Source organism: Eptatretus burgeri, chromosome 5 (assembly GCF_056783735.1).
Source record: "Eptatretus burgeri isolate ZD-2024b chromosome 5, Ebu_testis_v1, whole genome shotgun sequence".
Classification (NCBI taxonomy): Eukaryota; Metazoa; Chordata; class Myxini; order Myxiniformes; family Myxinidae; genus Eptatretus; species Eptatretus burgeri.
Window position 1 is genome coordinate 101,703,748 of NC_140965.1, and position 20,242 is coordinate 101,723,989.

The 20,242-nt window shown below is 43.1% G+C and overlaps 1 protein-coding gene across 3 annotated transcripts in view; it reads left to right on the top strand.

The window, feature by feature from the left end:
* The first annotated feature begins 657 nt into the window (after window positions 1–657).
* Window positions 658–20,242, top strand: part of ITPA (inosine triphosphatase) — a 24,249-nt gene continuing 4,664 nt past the window's right edge. For 2 of the 3 annotated variants that reach the window (XM_085883234.1, XM_085883235.1), the window contains exons 1-6: window positions 1,851–2,007; window positions 2,913–2,970; window positions 12,685–12,749; window positions 16,664–16,737; window positions 16,835–16,866; window positions 19,558–19,673. In XM_085883234.1, the coding sequence (XP_085739360.1) occupies window positions 1,948–2,007; window positions 2,913–2,970; window positions 12,685–12,749; window positions 16,664–16,737; window positions 16,835–16,866; window positions 19,558–19,673 (405 nt within the window). In that variant the 5' untranslated portion in view covers window positions 1,851–1,947. Of the gene's footprint in view, window positions 721–1,850; window positions 2,008–2,912; window positions 2,971–12,684; window positions 12,750–16,663; window positions 16,738–16,834; window positions 16,867–19,557; window positions 19,674–20,242 lie in introns of those variants that run through there. The other variant, XM_085883236.1, reaches the window with a different exon arrangement.

Genomic DNA, 20,242 nt, shown 5'->3' on the forward strand with positions numbered 1-20,242 from the left:
AACATGAATATTTCATTTTGATGGTGCTGGATTTCCAAAACGCTCCTCGAAGTTTTCTTGCACCTGTTTCATCCTCTTGTTTGTGTTTCTCCTGTCGTGGTGCCACACCCCTGCTACCAGGCTCTTCCACGTCAATGGACCGGTGTCTGCCATCTTGGTTTCATGTATTTGTTTGATCTGAAAAGAAAAATAATTGTAAATACATGATTTAAACAAATCTTGTATGAGCAGCTAAAACCGTGTCCTGGGACTTATGACTCACCATGGATGTGTTTCCTCCACCTCGTCAACCTTCTTCCACCTGCTCCACTGTTCTATCTTTCTTCCCTGTTGTTGGTGTGTTTCTCGACTTTCAATTACGTTCGAACATTTACACTTTTAATTTATATTTATGACTTAATTATCAGTGATGACAATATTCTCCATCTTCTACTTATTACGTATGCAGCACAAGGCAGCGAGTCACATCATTGGCTGAGGGGGGCTGTGCTGCTGATCAAACGCAGGAATTTGTAATTAGTTCACGGTGTCAGAGAGAGCGGGATCTTTAACATCCACCAACAGACGGGACGGCCATTTAATGTCCACACGAGGAAAGACACGCATTGAATGCCTTGACAATATACGTGCGGTGAAACGGTATTCTGGATCGTTGTTGATCAAGGGAAAAGGATGGCAGGGGAGGAGATCGACTCTGAAGGAACGCGAAGGGGACGGACGGTAAGATGGAGGGTTAGAAAGATTTTAATTGGCCGGGAAGGTGAATGTGGCGGAGTGAGAGAAAGGGGCGCGCTGAGGAGAAGGGGGCGCCCTGAGGAGAAGGGGGCGCGCTGAGAAGGGGACGCGCTGAGGAGAAGGGGGCGCGTTGAGGAGAAGGGGGCGCGCTGAGGAGAAGGGGACGCGCTGAGGAGAAGGGGACGCGCTGAGGAGAAGTGGGCGCGTTGAGGAGAAGGGGGCGCGCTGAGGAGAAGGGGCGCGCTGAGGAGAAGGGGCGCGCTGAGGAGAAGGGGCGCGCTGAGGAGAAGGGGCGCGCTGAGGAGAAGGGGCGCGCTGAGGAGAAGGGGCGCGCTGAGGAGAAGGGGGCGCGCTGAGGAGAAGGGGGCGCTCTGAGGAGAAGGGGCGCGCTGAGGAGAAGGGGCGCGCTGAGGAGAAGGGGCACGCTGAGGAGAAGGGGCGCGCTGAGGAGAAGGGGCGCCCTGAGGAGAAGGGGGCGCGCTGAGGAGAAGGGGCGCGCTGAGGAGAAGGGGCGCGCTGAGAATGGGGCGCCCTGAGAAGGGGGCGCCCTGAGGAGAAGGGGGCGCCATGAGGAGAAGGGGGCGCGCTGAGGAGAAGGGGGCGCGCTGAGGAGAAGGGGGCGCGCTGAGGAGAAGGGGGCGCGCTGAGGAGAAGGGGGCGCGCTGAGGAGAAGGGGGCGCGCTGAGGAGAAGGGGCGCGCTGAGGAGAAGGGGCGCGCTGAGGAGAAGTGGCACGCTGAGGAGAAGGGGCACGCTGAGAAGGGGCGCGCTGAGGAGAAGGGGCGCCCTGAGGAGAAGGGGCGCCCTGAGGAGAAGGGGGCGCGCTGAGGAGAAGGGGCGCGCTGAGGAGAAGGGGCGCGCTGAGAATGGGGCGCCCTGAGAAGGGGGCGCCCTGAGGAGAAGGGGGCGCCATGAGGAGAAGGGGGCGCGCTGAGGAGAAGGGGCGCGCTGAGGAGAAGGGGCGCGCTGAGGAGAAGGGGGCGCGCTGAGGAGAAGGGGGCGCGCTGAGGAGAAGGGGGCGCGCTGAGGAGAAGGGGGCGCGCTGAGGAGAAGGGGCGCGCTGAGGAGAAGGGGCGCGCTTAATTGGAGTCATTCACTCATTCAGCACGGAGAAGGCGGGGAATAGTCGGAAGGCGGGGACAGCGTCTGGAACAGGAAGCTGCAGTCAGTCGGTGAGTTGCATTGGCGGCGAGGGAAGGTTGCTTGCAGTGAGATGGCGTCGGGCCGGCGGGTGATCACATTCGTCACAGGAAATGACAACAAGATGAAGGAGGTGATTGTCTCAATCATTTTATACTGTGTGGTCAGCACATGACGTCATACATTGCACGTGCTGTGAAACCGAGCACTTTCATTGTCATTGTAAAGATGCAAACTCGAGGGTTCGTCGGGTTCGATTCCCTCAGCACCCTTCTAAATAACCATCGAACTTAAATGGGCGATTTTCATCAAACATTGTGCAGGGAAATCAAATGCAATTAATTACAAACCTTTTAACCGATTGTTTGTTTGTACTTTGAGAACATTGTTTACACAGTAGTTTATTTATTTTACTCAAATCACCGTTTTCACACCGGCAAAGCACACCAGAGGGTGGAGCTGGCGATACACGAGGAACTGCCAAGCGGTCTCACGAGTACGGATCTTGCTATAGTTGGAATGGTGATGCCATCATACCTCATACATGCACCAACTATAACAAGGTGGACAGAACACTGGAGTAAGCAAGACAAGTTGTTGATGTGTTTCTACCCAACTGTGGTTTCCTCTCCTAACAACCAAACAAAATGGTTCAATTGAGAGAAGGCAGCAAAAAGAGTCCGTGACAAGAAAGTAAATAACTTGGTGTGTGTGTGTGTGTGTGTGTGTGTGTGTGTGTGTGTGTGTGTGTGTGTGTGTGTGTGTGTGTGTGTGTGCGTGCGTGCGTGCGTGCGTGCGTGCGTGTGTGTGTGTGTGTGTGTGTGTGTGTGTGTGTGTGTGTGTGTGTGTGTGTGTGTGTGTGTGTGTGTGTGTGTGTGTGTGTGTGTGTGTGTGTGTGTGTTTGATGGAAGTGTAACGCAAGGTGCTCATGTGATGACAGCTTGGTGAAACTGATCGTTTCAAAGGGTCTCGGTTAAGACTTTGCCACCATCACTTTACAGACCGTGTGCTGTGTGCACTGTGTGCGGTGTGTTTCAGGCAATACAGATCCTGGGTGATAAGTTCCCGTACCAGCTGATCGCCAAGAAAATTGACTGTAAGTAAATCTCAGTATCTCCTCAAAACGACACTAATTTAGATGTGTGTCTTCATGTTTTGTCCTTCCTGACATCCTCCTAATTCCTCGGTTTCCTTTGCTTGAAAGATGCCCCCATCCATATGAATTGCAAAATGGATAATCTGTGCAAAAAAGACGGACAGCTTAATATCCTTGATCATCTCTGCTTTGTTTAATGATGCATCAAAACGCATCTCTTGATATTGTTTGGCAAATACTTTTGCATTCACAGTTGTGTGTGTTCTATAACCATGTACTGGCTCAAGTGGACCACAGCGTCTCCTGGCATGATGTCTGTACAAGGTTTATTGGGAAAGCCAGCTGGATGGCTTTCCTGCAGTGCTGCTTTAAAGGCCGTCCTTTAGCTCGAGTTGCTGCCCGTTATAGCAACTCGTCCCCAGAGGTAACAAAGACCGGCAATCAAATACCTTCAAACAGAGCTCCTTCATGCAAACTGATGAGCAAGAATGAACCTTGAGGTATTTCTTTATCTATATATTACTAAAACTCTCATCTTTGTATGTATGTATGTATGTATGTATGTATGTATGTATGTATGTTCCTGAAATACAGCCAAAACGGTATATGATAGCACAAAAATTTTAGGGCCAACGTACTCATCATTCACCTGCGGTGTGCAGTATCAAGTTTCGTTCAAATCGGGAAACGAAAAAAATTATTCAAAAATTATTTCCTGATTCAGTCAAGTACTCTTCAGGAGTATTTGATAAATGCAAACAACCTTGGTGTTATAGTTCGCTGGAGCCATCTTTTCTTTTTCTTGAAATTATTTTTTTCATCAACCGCTGTCACAACGGGAACCCAACAGGTTCACGGGTCATCTAGTGCTCTTATAAAGCTGTTGCTTAGTCTTATTATTAATATGGAATAGGCAAAGCCTAGAAGCGAACGTAGAATTCTTCTTATATTCGCTTCTGACTTTACATAAAACTTGTTCACAACTGTATACTTGCCAACTATACCGTGGTACGTGTAAGCGCCGCACAGCTGATGATTTTGACGCAATTTCCGGTTACTTCGGCCTGGATTAGGGATCAGCGATCAAATAATGTAAATCACGATTAAAAAATATTTTTTGATGATGCGGGAGATATCTTTATTAAAATTAACTTTGGGAAAAAAATAATTGAATAAATAAACAATCACTTCTGGTCAAGAATAAAAGAAATTAAAAGTTCCGGAAAGAGTTTCAAAATCATTCCCGGTAATGTTAAATACAAAATAAACACTTCCTGTCATGACAAAAAATCACTTTTGGAAGTATAAAATTAACTTTGGGAAAACAATAATTGAATAAATAAATAAACACTTCCGGTCATGACAAAAAATCACTTTCAGAAGTATAAAATTAACTTTGGGAAAAAAATAATTGAATAAATAAATAAACACTTCCGGTCATGATCTCCCAGCATGCATCATTCCCCATGACAAAAACCGGAAACAAAAAAAAACAGAATAAAAAAAAAAACGGAAGCAAAATGGTCATAGGCAACGACACGGATTCACAATTGCCAGGGTATTGTGTTGTTTTTGTTGTTTCCTATTCTCTCACGTGCACGCGTTAAGTAATATTCACAAGATAGAAATAAAACCCAATCGTGTTTATACACCGCACAGCGTTTAACAACCAGAAGCAAAAGGTCATAGCTAACAACACGGATTCCAAATAGCCAGGGGTATTGTGTTGTTGTTGTTGTTGTTGTTGTTTCCTATTCTCTCACGTGCACGCGTTAAGTATGAAGCTCACTGCGTTCGCTATAATAATTACCTCCGCCACTGAAGGTGGAAGGAGGTTGTGTTTTCACACTTTTCTGTTTGTTACTTGCAAAATCGAAGATTTTTCAAGTACATTAGTCAGTCAATTTTGTTCGTCTGTCTGTCTGTCTGTCTGTCTGTCTCTCTGTCTGTTTGTTTGTCTTTATCGCCTACAGGTCCCAATTTTAAACCCATCTTCACAAAACTTCACCACATGGTAGAGTTTGTCATAACGAAGAAGTCTATTGCCTTTGAGGTCAAAAGGTCAACATAGGCCAAAGGTCAACAACTTCGGTGAGATTTCTAAAATCTTCAATTTTCATCAGATTGACTTGAAATTTGAAGAGGATTTATATTTCGGGTCACTGAATTCAACCACCAATCATCTTTGAGGTCAACATAGACCAAAAGGTCACCATAGGCCAGAATTCTAAAATAAAATTGGCAATTTTCATCCGATTCACTTGAAATTTGAAGAGTTGCATATTTGGTCATTGAATTCAACCACCAATTATTTTTGAGATCAAATTTGGTTTATGGATTTTGCAGGTATCGTGATCTGCGTGACGTCTTCTTGTTACTTCCGAAATCTAAAGATTTCGTAAGTATATTGATCACTTCCGTCCTCTGTTTGTGTGTTTGTTTGTAGGCACGATAACTCGAGAACGGAAGAAGCTACCAATGTCAAATTACACCACGTGATTCATGAGGGTGATGGCTAACGCTGATTAGATTTTGGTCAAAATCGGTCAAAGGTCAAGGTCACAGTGAGGTTAAACATCCAAAAAAAAGTTATAACTCAAGAAGGGAAGAAGCTACCAATGTCAAATTACACCACGTGATTCAGGAGGGTGGTCGCTTGCGCTGATTAGATTTTGGTCAAAATCGGACAAAGGTCAAGGTAAGGTCACAGTGAGGTCAAACATTCGATTTTTTGATGGTTTGGTACAGAGTCATCGTAGAGACTTCTGGTTTGCGTCACTACCTTCTCTAGAGACAGCTTTTATTAGACAAGGTCAGAGATCAAGTTGACGATTTCGTAAGTACCTGTCTATGACTGCTTGTTTGTATGTTTGTTTGTTACTTACGAAATCTAAAGATTTCGTAAGTATATTGATGCCTTCCGTTTCTGTTTGTTTGTTTGTTTGTAGGCACGATAACTCGAGAACGGAAGAAGCTACCAATGTCAAATTACCCCACGTGATTCAGGAGGGTGATGGCTAGTGCTGATTAGATTTTGGTCAAAATCGGTCAAAGGTCAAGGTCACGGTGAGGTCAAATATTCGATTTTTGATGGTTTGGTAGAGATAACTCGAGAACGGAAGAAGCTTCCAATGTCAAATTACACCACGTGATTCAGGAGGGTGGTGGCTAGTGCTGATTAGATTTTGGTCAAAATCGGTCAAAGGTCAAGGTCACAGTGAGGTCAAACATCCAAAACATTCGATTTTTGTCGCTACCTTCTCAAGAGACAGCTTTTATTAGACAAGGTCAGAGATCAAGTTGACGATTTCGTAAGTACCAGTCTCTGACTGCTTGTTTGTTTGTTTGTCTGACTGTGCAGGATATCTCAAAAAGTTGTGGCCGGATCCAGATGAAATTTTGTGGACAGGTTCAGTGTGTGACAAGGACGAACTGATTAGATTTTGGTAAAGATCCAGATCCTGATCTGATGACTAGAATTGTTAAAGTGCTTCTTCACTATTGAGAGATAAGGCCAAAATGATAGCACGATATCGCAAAAGGTTGTGGACGCATTCGGACGAAACTTGGTGGACACGTTGGGTGTGTGACAAGGAAATAATTGGCTCATTTTTGGTGAAGATCCGAATCTGGATCTGGATATGAGAATTATTTCATTTTTAAAGCTTGGATTGCAAACTGGCTTTGTGATCGGAAGCAAAGAGTGGCTGTGAGTGGGAGGATGTCTTGCTGGGAGGATGTATGTAGCGGGGTACCTCAGGGATCAGTACTCGGACCATTACCATTCATTATTTACATCAACGATTTGGATAATGGGGTAAAGAGTAAGTTTTCCAAATTTGCAGATGACACAAAGCTTGGAGGTGAGGTGGATAGCAGAGGGCATGGTGATCAGATTCAAGAAAGCATTGATACTTGCATAGATTGGGCAAAAGATTGGCAGATGTATTTTTACCTGAGCAAGTGTACGGTGTTGGGGATGGGAAAGAACAATGAAAATAGAGATTACAGGATGCAAGGGGTAATTTTGGAGCATGTCACACAGGAGAAGGATTTGGGGGTGGTAATAGTGTTGCGGATTTGGAAACCTTGTGCACACAAACAGACAGCAGTCCCTAAGCTTAGTTATTTCAATAAGTATGTGTTTATAGTTGGAATCCATCCCCTCTGTCTTATGGGAATTTTGTGTGTGTGCTACGAGTTACTTTTTTTAGTTAGGTTTTTTTATACATCCACAACGATTACTACAATTTCGACAACAACGCGCCATCCTTGACTCGCCCCGGTCTCCATTACGCACGTGTTCGGGACCACGGACGCGAGCGGAGGTTTCGTCACCTCAGGGCTGGCTCCGCCTTAGCCAGATGGAATGTTCGGCTCAACGAATGAGGGGCGGCCACGAGTCGTCCGAGAACCCCTCGTCCAATGAGAGGAGAGCGTGCCGAGAAAAATTAATCGCTCCGACCTCAAGAGAGTAAGAAAGAGGAGAGGACGGCAGTTCAGAGGATCGTGGCGATTGCGGCAGACGGTCGGAGATTGGCTTTGTCTGAACCAGTTTTTCGGGAGACCGTGTGATCATGGTGACTACGGAGGGTTCTGCAGATGGTCGCGGTCGTGGTTGGAGCATTCTGCGGTCCTTTGGAGGGCAGGTCTGGGAGTTGAGCAGCCAGGATCCTAAGCCGTGGACTTCGGGTCGTGGGTTTGAGTCCCACCAGTGGTTCGGAGTCGGTGTGGCCGGTGTGCCCAGCGGACAGGTACCCCGGCTCGGCTTGACCGAGATAGACCCACGAGGTCCAGTTCTTTTGGGTGTGTGTGTGTGTGTGTGTGTGTGTGTGTGTGTGTGTGTGTGTGTGTGTGTGTGTGTGTGTATGTGCGCGCGTGTGTGTGTGTGCCCGTGGGCCCCGTCTGTTAAGTAGAGCTGTTTAAGTGTTTTCTTTTCATATTACATTTATTTTATTCGTGATAACTCTGTTCTGTCTCCACTCCCCGATTATTGTTATAAATAAATCCCTTTTGTTAAATGTTCCAGCTCGTTTCTGTGTTTTTTTCATTGGCTTGGCACGCTGTGCATTGAGAGATAGCGAGGGTAAATTGTTCATTTGGTCCAGCGCAGCTCTGGTAACTCCGCTCGGTTACGCCGGATCCGAGTCGTTACCTGCGACTCGGATCGGACAGAGTCGGCCGAGGGTGTGGTTCCCCGGTAGTTGGATGGCGTGAGTACTTAGGTAAATTGGAGTTAGACAAGTGGACCCTACCTCACGCCGTCAAAATATTGGCGACCACGGTCCTCTCAGTAACCCGTGACCTTTCGGAGTTGTCCGAGAGTCACGACCTAAATTCCGGGTGTTCGGTGGGGGAAGACTCCACTGCTCCACCTTGTGGTCGTTTATCGCCACCGAACCCCGGCCCACAACAATAGATGTGGGAGGTAAGCAGGCAGCACAATGCCAGGCAGCAATAGGTATAGCAAGTAGGGTTTTAGGCTACATTCTGAGGGGGATCATTTAAAAATCAAAATTGGTGGTGTTAACATTGTACAGGAATTCAGTGAGGGCCATATCTGGAATATTGTGTGCAGTTCTGGTCACCGCAGTTCCGGAAGGACATAGATGCCATGAAACTAGATGGATAATCAGGAATTCAAACCCCCATATGCATTTTTAGGTAAAAGTTGGTAACTTGACTTTTTAACCTAATTGATCTGTGCTGAATCCAAGAAAATATGTTACCAGGCTGAAATTTGTTTGAAGGCGTGAAAAATGAAAAACAAAATGTCCGCTATTTTGTTCGGGTAACATTATGAATTTCTTTTATATCTCATGCCATACGATTGTTTCTTGCCATGCAAGGCAGCACAATGTAGTATTGAAGTAGTTCAGAATACATAGTGGTCATTTACTACCTGACCATCCATATTTAATCACTTTATCTTTAAAAAAAAATCTGAAAGAATATTCAATGTTATGGTAATTTTCCGATTACACAGTGTCGATGTTGACTTTTTTCGTTCTATTTCTTTTACCTACACATGATATTTTATTTCATGTTTCATAACAAAGATGGACCCACTGATTAACTTGAAGAGACCATCCCCTGTGTCACACAACCTGTGTATTATCTGTCAAAAAGACAATAAGGATGAGCTTAGGGATTCCAGTGATCAAGGTTTGAAATCAAGGCATAGAACTAGTCACCTCCACCAGAAGAAAACTTAGAGACTACAAATACCACGATGCAATGGATTGAATAGAGAATTCTTTCACATCAGGATTTACAAGTTCACTAGTATGGCACAGAAACTGTTGTGCATAATATACCGACAAGGGCAAAATCAAGAGACTGCAGAATGAGTTCCAAAGACAAGGATGCTCAACAGAAGCAAGTAGTTCTGCAGATACTGGTAAATGTTCCATGCCAGGTCGCAAATCTGTCAAGCCGATGGACTGGAATCAGTGTCTGTTCTGTCAAACGTCTTCACAGAAACGGAGGATCATTTCTGTAATGACGTTGAAGAAGAGCCAGGAGATTCTGCAGGGTGTAGTATTTGATCGAAATCTGTCCGTCTTTGCAGGTGTTTATGATCTCATAGCGGCTGAAGGCAAATATCACTTCGCTTGTTGCAGTGGTTTCTCAAAGTCAGTAGCAAAAGCGAAAAAAGGTAGCAAAGACATTGATATCGCCATGACATGGCTGTGCAACGAGTTGCAACATTTCCCTCACAAAGGATGTGCTCTAGAACAATCTACAGTTTGGGATCTTTACTGCATATTAAGGCCCAGTCACACCTTGACATTTTAGCCAGCAATGGCAACGTATCAAAATGTATGTAAAATTCTGGCTTACGCTGAACTTTTGATGTTTTTTTTAAAGATTCGGACGTATTCATAACGAGTTGGTCGTATGCATAACATATTAGTAACGGACACAGAACGTTTTGTTGTCTTATAGATAACTTATACCAACGAATGCTTAGCCTGTTGTCGGCATTCACAACCTATGCCCAACGATAGTCCAACTTATGCATAGCACGCTGCACGTATCGCCGACGATCACGTGGCGTAGCCTATTAAAAGGCTGCCGCACAATGATTCAAATCATAACCGCTGGATAAATGGAAGTGTCAACATCGCAGTCACACCTTGGCGATCTTGCCAGCGTATGCCGACCTCTGAAAAATGCGTCTAAAACGCTGGCGCATGTCGAATACGGTATGGGTAAGTTTGGTATACGTGAATAGAACACTAAAGTACGCTATCGTACGTCGTAGTAAGTGGAGTACGTCTTGTACTTTTAAACGTGTTAAACATTTTATGACTTACTTGCCGTATGCCTCACATGATCCGCATGCGATGGGAATAAGTTGTACACACGATATGCGATCGTTGGCACACGTCAACAAAAGTTACTTGTAATTTACTCATAAGTCGAAACACATCGAGGTAATGGTTAGCGTCAGTGTTCCAGACTCCCTGGTTTTTTTTTTAGTTTTTTTTTTTTCTCCAGTATGACTGTGATGTTGACACTTCGATTTCTAGTGTGGTTATAATATAATGTAATTAATAGGCTGCCGCTCAACGATTTAAATCATAACCGCACTAGAAATCGAAGTGTCAACATCACCATCATACCGAAGAAAAGAATAATTATAATAACAGGGAGTCTGGAACACTGATGCTAACCATTACATTGACGTGTTTCGACTTATGAGTACCTTACAAGTAACGTGTGTCAACGATCGCGTAACGTGCCTACAACACGTTACTCATAGGTTAGAAATAAGTTTCGGGTACGATAAACATGACCTCGACGTGTTTCGACTTATGATTAACTTACAAGTAACGTGTGTCGACGTGCATCAACAATCGCATAACGTGCCTACAACTTATGGCCAGCGTAGCGGAACTTGAGTCATACGCTGGCATAAGTCTAACAAATTTCAAGCATGCTAAAATTTGAGGACAACCGCAAAGTACAACGATGAAAGCCAGAGTACTACTACGTATGGCAGTGTTTTTTAGCATGCTCTCAATGTTTCCAAAACTTTCCCATAACGTATTCGACGTGTGCCAGCGTTTTAGACAATTTTTTCAAAAATCGGCATAAACTGGCTAAAACATCAAAGTGTGACTGGGCCTTTAGCTGGGGAAGCTAATGTCACCATCCCCCAATCATATGTAAGTCGTCGATTTTCCTTCAAGGAAAGTCTTATTGCCCGTACAGGAGACGTGTTCGACATCATCGTTTTGCCAGATCGAACAGTGACAAATGACAGATGTCTACTTTTCCCTTCCAAGTACAAGTATGTACCTTTATCAGAATTGCCTGTTGCGGAATCGGGTTGATGACTTGTTGAAAATACCTGTATTCAAACCCGAGAGTGATATTTTCATGTCATTTGTGCATGTGGCATTGAAACTCCGTGGAGATATATTGGCGCACCCAGGACATACAGGTTTTGATATCAGTGGCGAGAAGGCTGCAGATTGTGTTCCCGACTCACTGTATATGTTCCTGAGACTGCTGTATGAAGGTCCTTTGGTACTGGACAGCAAACCAGACAGCACCGATGTTATTCCAGTAAGAATCAAGGTGCTCAGTGTTGGTCACGATATGGTGTTCGGTGTCAGTGGCGGAAAGAAGTGGACACCAAAACATATTGGACTAGGCAGCACGCTGCATCAGGCAACTAGATCAAAGAAACTTCTTCAACTTTTCCACAGTACTGGACACACCATAAGTTATGAATCAGTTTTGAAGTTAGACACATCTCTTGCCGAAAGTACAATCTTAACTATGCATCTTCAGACTGGTGCTGTCATTCCACCTAACTTGCTGAGAGATAGGTTTGTACATTTCACAGCAGATGATATTGATATAAACGATGCTTCACTGGATGGGAAGAAAACCTTTCATGCGACGCAAGCTGCAGCATGGCAGAGAGGGCTGGCTCCTGACTTACTGTTAAGCAATCTCAAGCCATCCAATAAAACCAAACTTGATGTCCCCACAGCTATGGATGAGTTGATTCCTGTCACTATCATTGAAGGACATGCAGATGTTACATTCCACGAAGCTGTACAGAAAGATTGGTACACTGTCACCGAGCATAAAAGTGATGCCGCTATCAGAGCACGAGCAACTGATATGGCCTTTGTCATTGAAAGGCAGGACAAAGCTACCAAACCTGGTTGGAGCGTGTTCAATCAAGCCAACAGCTCTGATGTTCATGAAGTGACTACCATAGGTTACATGCCAATAATAAAAGTACCTGCCCATGAACTGGACACACTCAATACTGTTGTTCAGAGATTTGTTCATGTATCTTCATCACTTGGACAGAAACATGTTGTGCTGACCGTAGACCAGGCACTGTATTGTAAACTGATGGAATTAAAATGGGCGACTCCACACATTACGACAATTTGCAGCAACACGTACAGGAAATGGATCATTTACTTAAGCCATATATGATATCGGTCGCAAAAGCAACACCTGTTTTCATTCCAAAACGATCCGATGCATTCTCAGAATTTCAATCGAGTTGCTGAGCAGTATAGGTGATGACAGCTTGCAGGGAGGGAACATTGCAGCTTGCAGGGAACCCAGTGGGAAGAGAATATCTAATATGACATGATCACTTCCCTGCCAAGTCCTTATGTTTCATGGTTGCATGACTGACTCCAGTATTGCTTTGCTTTGCACTGTGCCTTGCAGTGCCGGAATACCAAGGAGAACCAGAGGACATATCACGGCAGAAGTGCAAATCGGCGATGCAGTTGGTATGTTTTCAACATCGTGTGGGACACTAAATTAAGGACATTAATTATTTTCCCATTTGTTTACTGGAGAAATATAAGGAAAATGTTGCAACGTTTCACCAAAATTGCGGAGATTGGAGATCGGAAAGTAAGTGCATGCACACATGCTTTTATGAAAATGAGAGTTTCTGTATTTTCATGATTTGATTTCATGATGTGCTCTGATTGAATGTAATGGTTGATGTGATTATTACCCTGCATGCAAAGCAAAAAGTGGGATTAAGCATTTGGTTCACTTGGATCATCTTTATGTCTGTTGACAGACATCAGTCCTATGATCGAGGAACTACATAATTTAAATTAGATTTTATATTTTGTACATGAATCGGAATACGAACCTGCAGTTTAACAATACTTTGGCTCTGAATTTGGCAAAATTGTACGGATTCTCATCCCAGGTGTGCATCTGCACAGTGGAGTTGGGTAATCGTTTCTGTCCATCTGGCAGTCAAACAAAATTGAAAATCATTCCAAATAGGAAACTTATTGTTTTTAGGGATGTCATAAAGTACACAAACAGGCATGAATATCAAATTTACTTTGTTAGATAAGGTGATGTAAAAGACAGTGCATCAATGGCGGTAAATTCTGTGGGGGAATACTCTGCAGCCTTTAAAGTGTTTATTTTATTTCAATTGAATTATATACTTGAACGTTGTAGAACATAAATCGGCTTGTTGGCACTTTCAAAAACCTGCAGTTTCGCAGTACGTGGCAAAATTTTACGCCATCTCGACCATTCATACTTGCCGCTCACACTCTTAGAGTTGGGGTATATCGAGATTCCGACAATGACGGCTCGTGACAAATATAGAACATGCTTGGAAACACAAAGCAAGAATTGAAAAGTCACTTTCTCAAGACTGCTTGGGGTAAGGAGTTCGTTGTATTTTCTAGTTAATGTTTTGTCAGAGTTGTTTTGTATTTGCAATGTTAGTTCAGCAAAGAAATATGAACAATGTTGAGAATCATTAAGATGGCAACATAACGAGCAACTCTCTGTTGTTGGACGATGGCCTGGCTGGGGAGTGATTCCCCCACCCCCCACCTCCCCAACACGTGAAAGCTCACCTAGGCAGGTGAAGTCCTTGGAGGTTTTGTGCAGCTATATTAATTTCTGTCACGACAAGGGCATTCCTGTCACACAACTTATAAAAAGCATGAACAAGACTTGAAGAATAGGACATTAACATAAAAATAGAGCAGGAAAGGGGTGATCGATGTATGATGCTAATAGGACGTTGACAGACAGACCAAGAGAGGATAAATAGACGTGTGGGACTGAGACAACGTAGACAGGTGGATTTGAGAGGAGCATTGCTGAAGTTATGATAATCACTTCGCTGTTTGACTTGGGACAATTTCCTCCTTTCCAAACGAGGAACTTATCAGAGGCCCAGCATTCATCGGGGCTCTGGCCTGAGTGGAACCTACTTTGCTGTCTGGAGCATTTGTTTACTGGAGAAATATAAGGAAAATGTTGCAACGTTTCACCAAAATTGCGGAGATTGGAGATCGGAAAGTATTTTGTTTTTTGTCACATTTTGTTTTTGTCACATTTGTCACATTTTGTTGGACTTGTGCTTTTCTACAGGACTGATGATGAGTTGGGCCACTCATCCTGCTGGCATTGCCAAGTGACCCCGCGGTAACCTGTAAACGTAAATCTAAACTGTTACGCCTTGCACAGATGCCAAACAAAGCAGTTTTTTAGCATCATTACTCAACACAGAACTTACAATGTCTAATTCTATCCTTGCTTTGGTATCTGCTTCATAATTGCTTTCATTCTAACTAGTAGCAACTCACCATTGGTTAGAAGCAGGTGTGTGTGGTCTTGTTTAAGGGAGTGTGACCCTCTCTCCTCTGCCCCTGTTGTATTCCTGAACTCCGGTATATACAGCCATGTTCACATACTTATTTTGTGAATCGTTCATGTGGACGTCATTTAATTAAGGGGATTAATTTAGCTTTGTTAGAAGGCCACACGTCCCATGAATCCAGTTCCCGTTTCCTCCATGTCCTGTTTATCATCATTTTGTGGTTATTCCCCATGGTTCCTTATCGCCCTGGGGTGATCTCCCCTTCTCAGGAGATGTGAAGTGCTACAACCCATGCAGTGACAATCAAGGGCAAGGTAATCTTCGCCTCACAGTATTGAAGAAGTGGAGCTTGACGGGGCAGAGGCAGAAGAGTTCCAAATAGACTCCACTCTGGAAAGGTTTACATGTCGCTGTCAGTAAAAGTCAGAACTTGGAGAGTGAGAGGAGCCTCACATGCTGTAGTTGGAGTCGCTCCTCATTGTAGAGGAGACACGAGACACGGAAGAGTGAGATAAATATGCAGTGGGTGGCCGAGTGGTTTGGGCCATGCTTGATATCCTGAGCCACAACGTCACATGCTGGTTTTGAAATCTGCCACATGTGGTGCTTTGAGCTTGAACCATGCGAGGAAGAGCATGCTTAGACACGGCCATGGTGAGCTTTTTCCATTTGTCAGCAGTGTGAGAGCACATTTTGCTACGAATGCTGATGCCATCTCTGCATCTACCAGGGACATGCTCTTTTCCCCCTTTCTTTTATTCTTCTCGAGAAATTTTAATTTGTTTACTTGCAGCCCACTGCTCCCAGATCCATTCCTCTCTTTTTATAAGTACCTGTGGCCATAGTGAGTGTAGTTAGTTCTGGTAGTTCACCAAATGTATTTATTTTAAGTTCATCCCATGCTGTGTGTCTGTCAATTCTGTCTATTCTGTGTCTGAAATGAGTGATTAATTCAAAGTGGTGCTTTTATTGTCACTAGCAGGATACTCATCTCCGATGGGATCTAGAAGTTGTAGAGTGTGATAGAAGGATGTTGTGGAGGCGGTGAGGGGATTGTTATTGTACTCGTTTATCAATAATACTATCTCCCAAGTAGACATCGTATTAAATCCATGTTTTATCTGTTTTGCTCCTTCACCTTTTCCAACATATTTAAAACAGATATTTTTAGATCAGTAATTAGCTGGAAACCCAAGGTAATTGAAGGGTACAGGTGCAAGGATTAATGTTCTGTTGTCTTGTTCAGTTTCCTTGGCTTTCCACTTTCAACTCACAAAAAGCTCATAACACAACCAAATGAAACCACCCTCCTTCAACTTCCTTCAATCTTTTTCCATTTCCTCTTTTTTTACAGGATCTAAGGCTCGCAGTACAGCTGCCACACTCATACACACTCATACACAGAAGAATACACGGGACAACAAGACTGTTCAACGAGACAAATGCAGTCACTGAGCTTTGGGAGAAAATTTGACACAATGCAGCACAAAAGGAGAGCAGCCTTTTGTGCTGCATTGTGTCAAAATTTATTGACAAGTAAAAGCAAAACATAATGAGTTGTAGTGCAAGGGTCATTTACCTTTTTCACCTCTCCTTTTCAATTCTCTTCCCCCTTCTTTATTTCCTTCCTTTGTTTTGCTCTGCTCCATCCACCCCCACTTTCTTGCAGATATAATTTGTAGATGCCCCCACCTCCCTCCTCCCCTTATGTCAATCCTTGGTTTTAAAACAAAGTGGAATACTGTTTTTGTGTTTTTTTTCATCGACTGTAAAACCTTTTATTGTGGTTGTTAGTTATCCTCAGTATTCAAGTACAGCTCATTTAATTATCCAAAGAGGACTGGCCTCGGTGTACTCCAGCCTCATGCCAGTGATGTTCTTTCGTGTTTGTGATTTATATCCACCACATCGGCAGTACAATTTGGACTTGGATGATTATCTTCACTTCCCTGTTCTACCTGGCGTTTGAAAATAATTTATTTGGATAGAACACTCGTTGACTATGAATAATCCTTCAAGCAAATGGCTGATTCCAAAATGCTCTTTCTGAAGGTTGATGGACCAGTCATTGTTGAGGACGCATGTCTTTGCTTCAATGCGCTTGGAGGTCTCCCAGGCCCATACATGTGAGTGTCCACTGCTGGGCACACAATTATTTGGTCATTTCTGGACAGTAACCCTCTTTCTTAATGTTTGCTTGTTTTACATTTTGTTTTCTGCCAGAAAATGGTTTTTGGACAAACTCAAGCCTGAAGGTAAGCTTTGAAGGAACTCAATTTTCTATCTTTGGTTGTTCATTGATGCAATTTGTGTAAATTCTTGGGGAATGTGGTGAACTGATTGATTTTGTATTGTGCGGTGCAATTCAAATAATAAGAATGTATTTTAATAAGAAAGTGGTGATTGAGAAGTATTTTGCACTAAAAAAACAACAACTTTATTTACAAAGATTATTACTCATATTAGGGAAAGCTTTTGTAATACAGAACACGAAAGACTGACGACCAAGTCACGGTAAACATGACAGCTTGTAGGTCATTCCATGTCAAATCAACCAGCGATGTTCTTAACCACTTCCAGTTTTTATGACATTTGGGACTGTTGAGAAACCAAATGTTGCAAAATTTAAACCCCGTTGGTGAAATATGGTTTGATTTATTTTTTTTTTTTTAAACAAAAAAAACTACAAAGCTGAACACATTATTTTATTGGGAAGGCTATCAAAAAGAATTCATGTACCTTCCTGCAATAATGACATTCATTGACTTTCAAAGCCTTTCATGGCAAGATGATGAAGATCCTTTCAGCATATGGAATCCCTGATGAACTTGTGATGATGATTTTCAATATTTCTTGGGATACTTATGCCAAGACATGGTCCGCACAGCCATGGAAGATCAAATTTTCAGTTTTCCAGGACTTTTAAAACAAATATTGTATGTAACAAGGGATACTGGAATAAACCACAAAGATATGAATGAAACCTTGTTACCGCCACAAACGAAGATGGATGGAGGTCATGTTTTCACCCCTGTTTGTCTGTGAGCAAGATAGCTCAAATAGTTATGGATGGCCTCAGATGAAGCTTGGTGGATGAGTTGGTTATATGACAAGAACAAGCTTATTCGATTTTGGTTAAGGTACGTATGCCCCTCACCTTTTTGGCATAGTGCTTGATTGTGCACTCAAAAATGCTATTATAGGCAAGGAGGGGGAATTGTGGTTCCAACTGGAATGAAGAAAAAGCAGATGAGCAAACCGGAAGTTCTTCCTGATTTCAACTTTACTAATAACAGAGACTTATTGTCAGAAGATCAAGCACAATAATTTATCAAGAGAGTCGAACCAAGTGCTGGTAAAGATCAGTCGAACAAATAATGCTAGTTAAACTAAAGTGATGTCATTCAACCAGTCAAGAGAGGTCGCAATCATGTCAAACGATGGAATAGGACTTGAGACTGTCAATGACTTCATGTATCTTGATTACTGGGTTAACACAGCTACTCAGGATATCAAAACAGGAAAGCTGCTGCATGGAGAGCTTGCAACAAACTTTCATGAATATGGAAGTTAATACAGTATCAGCATATCAAGGAATGACTGTTCATGGCAAAAGTTGAGTCCGCCCTGCTTTATGGAGATGAAACATGAACCCACACTGCGACCCATGAGAATGGACTTGATGGATGTTACACTCATCTTCTTCATTCAGTTTCAATGTCAATCGGTCTGAACATATGACAAATAAAGAGCTCCATGGTTCTCTTCCAAGGCTGTCGGTTAAAATTAGAAGAAGACGTCGCAGGATTGCTAGGCACTGCTACCGTCGCAAAAAATGAACCTATTTCCAATCTTGTACTCTGGACACCTAAACAGGAAAGGCCAAAGTGGGGCACACCAGCTCTCAACTACATCAACATGTTGAAGAAGGAGATGGGCATGGAGCCGTAGGAACTGCACACAGCAATGCTTGATCGAGAGAACTGGAAGCTGAGGATCAATGTCATCTGAGTTTGGCCTGAGAGCCGACTTAAGAGGAAGAAGAAGAAAATAAAGTTTGCATGCAATCAGGGATGTTTATTTTAATCTGGCAGGGCACTGTATAAGTAGAGATTAATGATTATAACCTTCAAACAAATATTAAGCATTATTTTTGAATGAATGGAAAGAGGTAACCTCAAAACATTCAATCTTCTTATGATGGAAACATGACAGACCAGACATGACACAATTCACAAATTATTTGGAAGATTCACCAAAGTTATTTGCTACTAAGTATTTATACTTTTCTGCATATAATGATGTACAGTGGAAGAAAAGAAAAGCAGTTTAATGATCAGATTTGGTAATCCTCAGTTTTTTGGAACTTCATCAGTTTCATTCTCTTTTAAAACTAAACAAAAAAGCTGATTTGTTTGTTTTTGTTTTTTGGTTTGTTTTACACCTTGCTCACCATTGATGTCATCGCTCACAAATGCGTACTTTTAAGAAGGTTGCTTCTGGGTGATGAAGGATCATGTTTATCTCAGATATCTTTACACCTTTGTTGTTTGCATATAATAAGGAGATTAGTTGCTTTAAATTGGGTCACTCTGCCTAAGTAGTTTTCTTTCCTCTTCTTTCTTTCAATATTCCTGTCTCTCTCTCTCTCTCTCTCTCTCTCTCTCTCTCTCTCTCTCTCTCTCTCTCTCTCTCTCTCTCTCTCTCTCTCTCTCTCTCTTTCTCTTTCTCTTTCTCTTTCTCTTTCTCTTTCTCTTTCTCTTTCTCTTTCTCTTTCTCTTTCTCTTTCTCTTTCTCTTTCTCTTTCTCTTTCTCTTTCTCTTTCTCTTTCTCTTTCTCTTTCTCTTTCTCTTTCTCTTTCTCTTTCTCTTTCTCTTTCTCTTTCTCTTTCTCTTTCTCTTTCTCTTTCTCTTTCTCTTTCTCTTTCTCTTTCTCTTTCTCACCAGGCCTTTACAAGCTTCTCGCAGCATTTGACGACAAGTCGGCACATGCTGTTTGCACGTTTGCATACAGTTCGGGACGTGAGGATGATCCAGTGATCCTTTTCCGGGGAGAAACACAGGTACGTTTGTGCATCGTCACACAGAAACAATCCTGAATGAAATCTTTCCCCTTTTCTTGTGGTCTCAAATGTTATCCTTCATGTACCGTCATCTTGTTGCTCAAGCTAAAGTCTGTCTGCAATCTTTCCCGGGTTACATATTGGTAATGATTGACAATTAGACTGATTTCGGATTCCAATTCCTCACAACTATTGTGACAGCTACTTTTCTAAACATTAAAAATTTCGGACTCATCAGAGAAGATGACCTTACTCCAGTCCTCTACGGTCCAATCCTTATGGTCTTTTGCAAACCTCACCCTGGCTCTTCTTTGCTTCTCGTTGATGAAGGGCTTTTTCTAGCTTTGCGTGACATCAGCCCTGCCCCGAGGAGCCTGTTTCGAACCGTCCTCGCCGTGCACTTCACCCCAGCTGCCATTTGCCATTCTTTTTGTACGTCACTTGATGTCATCCTACGGTTGTTGAGTGACATTCGAATGAGTTGGCGGTCATCGCGGTCAGTGGAAAGTCGTTTTCGCCCTCTGCCAGTCTGTAGCTTTGTTGTCCCCAATGTCTGTTGCTTTACCTTG